Genomic DNA, 8501 nt, shown 5'->3' on the forward strand with positions numbered 1-8501 from the left:
GCGAGTGAGTTAGGACACGAGATAGCTGATAAAGTTGGACGTTGGTGCACAATTTATGGCAGTAAGGGCTCGTAGATAATAGGCGGAAGTTGCCAACAAATTGCCAATCACTGGTCGATAGTTAAAAAACTCTGGCCAATACCAGATAGTCAATGGAGGATTAAACACAAGGCGGAGCCAACGCAAACACGAGACGATGCATTGTTTTATTTTATTGATATTTTTTACGAAATCCTGAAACAGAATTTCGAATGAATTGAATAAAAAAAGTTTTGCTTGGCTGAATATAAACTTTAAATTATCCGTAATTTAAAAAAAATAAAAGCCTGCTCACAAAACTTCAGAAGCGAACATTATTTTAAAAAAAAATAGATTTTCCTTAAGTTAAAGAAGTTGATGTTGAAAGACATTTTATGAACTGCCCCAACAAGTACTGAGACACGCCTTATAACAGCACCATCCCACCCCTCACGTAATATAACTGCTATATGTTTGAACAAAAGCAGCCATTGTTGAGCCTCAGTATATCATTGACTCAACTCTTACTTTGAATATGTAGACCCGCTATATGAGATTAAAGTCGTTTAACAGGTAATCAAAAACATAAGACAGCGCAAGATGCGTCGTGTATTGAGGATGAGACAAGATTAAATTGAAGGAATACCGCTGAACTGGATGCCTCAAGAAAAAAACACGGAAGACCAAGAGAGACTTAGAGGTACGCGACAGAAAACAACAGACAAAGGCAGGACTATCCTTGGAAACTGCCGAGTAAGTTCAGAGACCGGCAAAAGTGGAAAGAGCTTTCTGTGGCGGTCCTATGTGTCCTGGGCACAGAAGGGAAAAGATGATGGTGGTGGGTGGTGGTGTTAGTGTGTGATGGTGGTGATGATGATGGTGGTGGTGGTGGTGGTGGTGGTGGTGGTGGCGGTGGTGATGATGATGATGATGATATACGATTGACACATCCTCTCTTCATTACCCTCTCTTCATTTATGACTCAGTTACCTCCCCCCCCCCATTATCATGTATTGTGACCCACTTATGCCAGACCCCTGATGTGCAGCCACCCACTTATTACACTGACCCCCTGATGTACAGCCACCCACTTTTGACAGTGACCAACCCCCCCCCCCCCCCTACCCCACATGATGTAATTGGACCCACCTGAAACTCGAGTCCATGTTTTTCCCTGCAGTAGTCCTTCAGCCTGGGGTAGACTTTCTCCATCAGATTATTACGCTCAAGTGTTGTGTCTGGAAAAAATAGTCCCTACATATATTTTACTATAAAAAAAAAAGAAAACTAACAGAAAAAGTATTCATACAATCTAATATTTTTTGTCAAATTATTATTTCAATTTTTCTATTTAAAAAAAAAATCTTTCATGGGCAATGATTGTCAATGTCTTGCGTTCTCGTGGTATGATAGTTTCAACATTAAATGCTAAATCTCTTCCCAGATTACATAGATCAGTATGTAAGGATGTTTTTACGTTCTCGTATTCGAAGTATAGAGGAAGTATTGTAATCGTGCAAAAAATCGACGTGTATATTTAGATAGGACTATATATATATATATATATATATATATATATATATATATATATATATATATATATATATATATATATATATATATATATATATATATATATATATATAAAGAGAGGTAAAAGGTACCATAAAGAAATGTCCCTGTTGACAAATGCACACAACAGTAACTACCTAACTACTGACGGAGTGGAGATCCATTTAGTTTACATTCCTTTACCGGGAGTGGACAAATATGTACTTAAAAATAGTTTAAATTGACCAAGTATTGACCAAAAGACCATTGATCAAACACAACAATCCCACTCGCTTCGCCTATCAAAGAGTTGCATCAACACTTGGAACAAGATCCCAAAAAACCCGTTCAATACTTCTACTCCAGTGTCGCCTAATCTTGATGTCTCTAAACACCAAACCAATGTGTTCAAACATCTAATAATTCGATATGCTTGGTACTGATTTAAAGTCTATTTTATTTTATAAACTTCCATTCATTTTTTATTCTCGATATTTCGTCTCATTTTCAATGTAGCAATTAATGCAGTTAAAAATATAAATTGGGAATTCCCGTTAATTGCAAATTGAAAAGACAACTTAACCGACAAATGGTAAAATTGTTGTACAACAATTACGTCTCGCTACACCATTTAATCAAAAGTAATTTAAAAAAAAATCTTCTCAATGCAATCTATCAGATATCGATTGTTTAAACGCCGTCACATACTTGTGATAAACCGCTGTTTTGTTCTAGAGGGTCCAGAATTTTAAACGTCTAGGCTAAAGCAAGCTGTGTTGTCGAGCGGTAATTTGAATGGCGGTCGTCATGGTGACCGGGAACAAACCCAGCCCAGTCCATGTTACGTTCAACTAGCATCAGCCGCCATGACGGTGTACAAGAACGTCGGAAGACGAGATAATAGATTCCATTCAAATGTGGGGTGATGTGGAAGCCGGTTTTATTCAAATATGCAGTGTCCCACTATAAAACATCACTACAAAGTCCCGCTATAAAACATCACTACTAAGTCCCACTATAAAACATCACGACTTAGCCCAGTGTCCCGCTATAAAACATCACGACTTAGCCCAGTGTCCCACTATAAAACATCACTACTAAGTCCCGCTATAAAACATCAATACTAAGTCCCACTATAAAACATCACGACTTAGCCCAGTGTCCCGCTATAAAACATCACGACTTAGCCCTGTGTCCTGCTATAAAACATAACTACAAAGTCCCACTATAAAACATCACTACTAAATCCCGCTATAAAACATCACTACTAAATCCCACTATAAAACATCACTACTAAATCCCGCTATAAAACATCACTACTAAGTCCCGCTATAAAACATCACTACTAAATCCCGCTATAAAACATCACTACTAAATCCCGCTATAAAACATCACTACTAACTCATGCTATAAAACATCACTACTAAGTCCAGTGTCCCGCTATAAAACATCACTACTAAGTCCCGCTATAAAACATCACTACTAAGTCCCACTATAAAACATCACTACTAAGTCCCGCTATAAAACATCACTACTAAATCCCGCTATAAAACATCACTACTAAATCCTGCTATAAAACATCACTACTAAGTCATGCTATAAAACATCACTACTAAGTCCAGTGTCCCACTATAAAACATCACTACTAAGTCCCGCTATAAAACATCACTACTAAGTCCCACTATAAAACATCACTACTAAGTCCCGCTATAAAACATCACTACTAAGTCCCACTATATAACATCACTACTAAGTCCCACTATAAAACATCACTACTAAGTCCCGCTATAAAACATCACTACTAAGTCCCGCTATAAAACATCACGATGTGTTTCCTATAGCTCTAGCCCAACACATTTTTCAAATTTTGTTCCGCCCCATTTACCCCGCGCTGATAAAAAAAAAATTCGATCTTCGATTTATAGACTGGATCATTAAACGTTATTGAATCTGTGCTAGGGACAAAGGCCACTTGACGTCATTTACCTGCCTCCCCCACCCCCCGGCATTGAGGCGACAAGTAAAGTAATTAACGAGTGGCTGAGGATTTGGTTCTGGATGGGCTGGGGGGTGGGGCTGAGGGGACGGGGAGATGAGATCTATGCGGGCCATCGGGCCATTTACTGGAGACAGGAAATGCAACAAGGGAGGTAGACATGGCTGATGTCAAATGTCATTTGTGTCATTCTGTACGCTCTATGTGATGTGAGAATAGGTCTTGTGTCGTATGTCGATTATGTCAAATGTCAATTGTGTCATTTTGTAAGCTCAATGGGATTTGAGAGTATATGTATTGTCGTATGTCGAGTTGTATGTTCAAGTGAGACATGACAACATATATGGTGTCACATGACGTGTGTAGGGTGTGACAATATGGCTAATGTAACATGACATACTATATGCTCTAACGGGCGACGTCACTAAAACTTTACGTCACGCTGTAAGACTTAAAATGTTTGATTCAATGTTGAGTTTTATGATTAAAGGCTGTACAAAAACGAAACAATAAATACATTGGATAAACCCTAAAAATAATACTAGTAATAGTTACATTATTTGTAAGCAAGCTAAAGCTGTATTACAACATAGTGTTACATTATTTTTATTTGTTGTATGAAGACAATGAGAAACAACGCCGGCTAACGCATACAGTGCTACAACATCCACGACAGGAGACGAAACAATTGGGCTTGTAAGTCTCTTTGTTTCTCTTACTTAAAATTTGAAATCTGGTTAGCCAGGGTCAGGTGAATTCTCAAACTATCATCATTATCAGTTTTTACGATTTTAATTAACTTAACAATAGTGTAAGTAACTTTTATTTCTTTTTTTACTGATTTAATAAACATATTCACACTTGGTTTGAAAAGTACTAGCTGGCTAGTATGATAAGAAGTTGGTGACCTACTTACAAGCCCTATTGCGGCATTGGTTTTTTTTTCAGGTCGCCTTTGTGATCCGCGAATTTAAGATCGGTTTCTTGAAACTTGAGATCCCGATTAATTGGTAATAATTATATTACTAAGACGTTGATTAATTATGAAGATCAGTTTCAATCTTGTGTCTTGATCCTGTTTCTTCTTTCGAAACAAATTAGTTATTAAGGAATTAGTGGGTAAATTCCACAATAGGCGCATATAACTTTAATTATTTATTGGTTTAAACATACGCAAGTAACAATTTAAAAAAAAAAAAATCTGATCAATTCACTATTTCTACAAATTAACTGACCAATTCACTATTTCTACCACGAAAACAACAATACATAATCTTTCGACTTAGAACAGGCCATAACAGACTAAATCAACACATGCATAAAAAACTAAAGGTTGGGTGTGGCGAAATGTGCCCTTGTGGCAAGGCCCCGGAAAATACGGAGCACGTCCTTCAGGAATGTTCTTTGTATAGCCAGGCACGAGTCAGACACTGGCCCCTACCCACCCCACTCAGGGAAAAATTATATGGGGCACCTGCCAAACTGGAGACCACAGTCCGGTTTGTTCACGAAGTTGGACTTGTTGTCTGAATCCTCCACCATATTCTCAATTAAGAACGAAGAAGAAGACTATTTCTACAAATTAACTGACTAATTCACTATTTCTACAATTAACTGACCAATTCACTATTTCTACAAATTAACTGACCCATTCACTATTTCTACAAATTAACTGACCAATTCACTATTTCTACAATTAACTGACCAATTCACTATTTCTACAATTAACTGACCAATTCACTATTTCTACAAGCAACTGGATATTTTAAAAAATAACTGAAACAGAAAAATCGAAATTTACGTACGCTAAAAATTTAAATTTGTTTAGTCCTTTTTTAAACTCCCTTACTTAATTTATTTGTAAACTGTTTCATTAAAAAAAACCCATTGGACATTCCAAATGTATTTTTTATGTTACAGAGAAGTAAAGGAAAGTAGTTTTGCCTGTAGTTTAGCCTGTAGTTTTGTCTTTAGCGAGGTGTACATGTACAAGTATGAACAGAACTGACTAGCTGTGTACACGGTGAAGCTCTCACACACATATGATACAACAGCAATGAACTGTTGTTCAATGTAAACCACAAGAGAGAGGCAGGATTGATATGTGTCAGTAATGTTGTAGTCACCCTGTGGTCTAGTTTGTGTCATAGATTTTGTACTGACCTGTGTCATAAATTAGTCATAGACTGCTGTATGACCTATATCATATATTGCTGTATGACCTATGTCATAGACTGCTGTATGACCTATGTCATAGATTGCTGTATGACCTATGTCATAGATTGCTGTATGACCTATGTCATAGATTGCTGTATGACCTATGTCATAGATTGCTACACTGACCTATGTCATAGATTCCTGTATTAACCTGTCATAGATTGCAGTATGATCAATTTTATAGATTGCTGTATGACCTATGTCATAGATTGCTGTATTAACCTGTCATAGATTGCTACATTGACCTATGTCATAGATTCCTGTATTAACCTGTCATAGATTGCTGTATGACCTACATCATAAATTGCCACACTGACCTATGTCATAGATTGCTACAATGACCTACGTCATAGATTGCTACACTGACCTATGTCATAGATTGCTACATTGACCTATGTCATAGATTCCTGTATTAACCTGTCATTGATTGCTGTATGACCTACGTCATAAATTGCCACACTGACCTATGTCATAGATTGCTACAATGACCTACGTCATAGATTGCTACACTGACCCATGTCATAGATTCCTGTATTAACCTGTCATTGATTGCTGTATGACCTACGTCATAAATTGCCACACTGACCTATGTCATAGATTGCTACAATGACCTACGTCATAGATTGCTACATTGACCTATGTCATAGATTGCTGTATGACCTATGTCATAGATTGCTGTAAGACATGTCATATTTTGCTTTAAGACTTATGTCATAGATTGCAACACTGACCTATGTCATATGTTGCTGTATGACCTATGTCATAGATTGCTGTAAGACATGTCATATTTTGCTTTAAGACTTATGTCATAGATTGCAACACTGACCTATGTCATAGATTGCTGTATGACCTATGTCATAGATTGCTGTAAGACATGTCATATTTTGCTGTAAGACTTATGTCATAGATTGCAACACTGACCTATGTCATAGATTGCAACACTGACCTATGTCATAGATTGCTACAATAACCTATGTCATAGATTGCTGTATGACCTATGTCAGAGATTGCTATATGACATATGTCATAAATTGCCACACTGACCTATGTCATAGATTGCTACACTGACCTGTGAAGGTAGAGCTTGTAAAGATCCTGACGATCTTTGAGCTGAGCGGCGGGAGGTCCTCCAAGCTCCCCGACAGGACCTTGACCAGCTTCTCCTTGTCCTGAACCTCGTGGTCCGCCCCACTACTTCCGGTGTCCTCCCAGGCCTCCTCACCCCCGCCATTTTCATGTTTAAATCCAGCCTCGTTCCCATCAACAGTCGAGGCGGTGGACTTACTGTTGCTGAGGTTCGAATCCTCCTTAGTACTGGCAGGGCGCTTGGCTTTCCCCTTGGTGGCCGAGTTTGGCTTGGTCAGTTTCTTGGCCTTGGCTGGCGTTGAACTCGGACCTTTTGGGTTGTCTACGGCGTTGATTTGTGATTTCATTGCGCCGGCGTCTTTGTATACATTTATACTTGGGTCGTGGCTGATCTACTGTTATATCTGTGACCTTCTGCATTCGAGTTCAACATGGGTTCGAACCCTAACAAACACAGCAGTGGTTTAGATCAGGCCGATCGCTGGCCTTCGTTAGAGGAGAGAATTAATTATTTCAATCTCATGGCTGGTCCGCTGATAGGTAAATCTGAGGAGGTAAAACAAATGTAATTATTTGCCATTAATTTTGGAGGCAGATATAATTTTTACTTTCTCGTTTACGCAGTATAGAGGGGGTATTGTAATCGTGCAAAAAATCAAATCGGAAAAATTAGTTTTGCAATTGTGTCCTTATTTGTGTGTGTGTGTGTGTGTTTCTGTGTATGTGTCTGTGTGTATGTGTGTGTGTGTGCGTGTGTGTGAACATGATAACTTGAATACCGTTACAGCTAGGTTGATCAAATTCATATATAAGTATTATATCAAATTTGTAGTTCTGTATCAACTTTTCAGCGATTTTGGATAAACGGAAGTATGACCCATTCTACTTTTAGTTTTAGAAAAGCCTATAACTTGAGTACAGTTTTAGATACATAAACGAAATTTCACAAATAAGTAAATGATCTAATTCTCTGCCTTCTGTCAAATTTTAAGTAAGTCCGTTTACCGGAAGAAGCACTTTACTCTATTTCCGATGTCTAAAGAAAACATATGAATTTATAAAGTATTAATATTTCGCACAATTACACACATTGTTTGATGTTCACTTTTGATATGAGATTTTAGTCTATTTTAAAAAGTTTAAGTAATTAAAAATTGATTAAAAATCATGTCTATACACCGAGTTGTCATCTTCCGTTTTATAAGTATATTCGAGAAAGCTAAATCTTAACAGAGTTAATGCCGGGTTCCGAATAGCAAAAGCGGCTATAAGGACCCGGGTTAGAATAAACAAAGCCTTTCAGAATATCAATCCCAGAGTTCCTGTACAGCCAATCAATGTTTGTCTTACGAATGTGAAACTTTAGGTTATAAATTAGGCCTGATGAAAATAGATAAAAGTGTAGCCTAAAACTCAAAAAATTATTTTCAAGTTCTTTGAATTTGCAACTTCTATAACATTGATTCTAAAAATAATAAATTTCTAAATTATTTTCAAGCTTAAGTTTGTTTTTTTTTATAATTATTTTTACGGTCACTTTGATTGCAAAATCTAGGAAAAATACGTTTTTTAAAATAAAATAAAAATAAATGTGAACAATAATAATGGAAGAATGTTCGTCAACTCGGCCATG

General features: G+C 37.2%; 1 protein-coding gene across 1 annotated transcript in view; it reads right to left on the reverse strand.

Moving 5' to 3' along the window:
* The window catches only part of LOC131927761 (NACHT and WD repeat domain-containing protein 2), a 40197-nt gene extending 32824 nt beyond the window's left edge, over positions 1–7373 (reverse strand). Inside the window, exons 1-2 of the mRNA XM_059283564.1 lie at positions 6852–7373; positions 1168–1256 (exon numbers count right to left, since the gene is read on the reverse strand). Coding sequence (XP_059139547.1) covers positions 1168–1256; positions 6852–7215 — 453 coding nt within the window. The 5' untranslated portion in view covers positions 7216–7373. The remainder of the gene's footprint in view (positions 1–1167; positions 1257–6851) is intronic.
* Positions 7374–8501: the final 1128 nt, after the last annotated feature.

Source organism: Physella acuta, unplaced genomic scaffold, assembly GCF_028476545.2.
Source record: "Physella acuta isolate Inbredline_101_S28 unplaced genomic scaffold, ASM2847654v3 ptg000089l, whole genome shotgun sequence".
Classification (NCBI taxonomy): Eukaryota; Metazoa; Mollusca; class Gastropoda; family Physidae; genus Physella; species Physella acuta.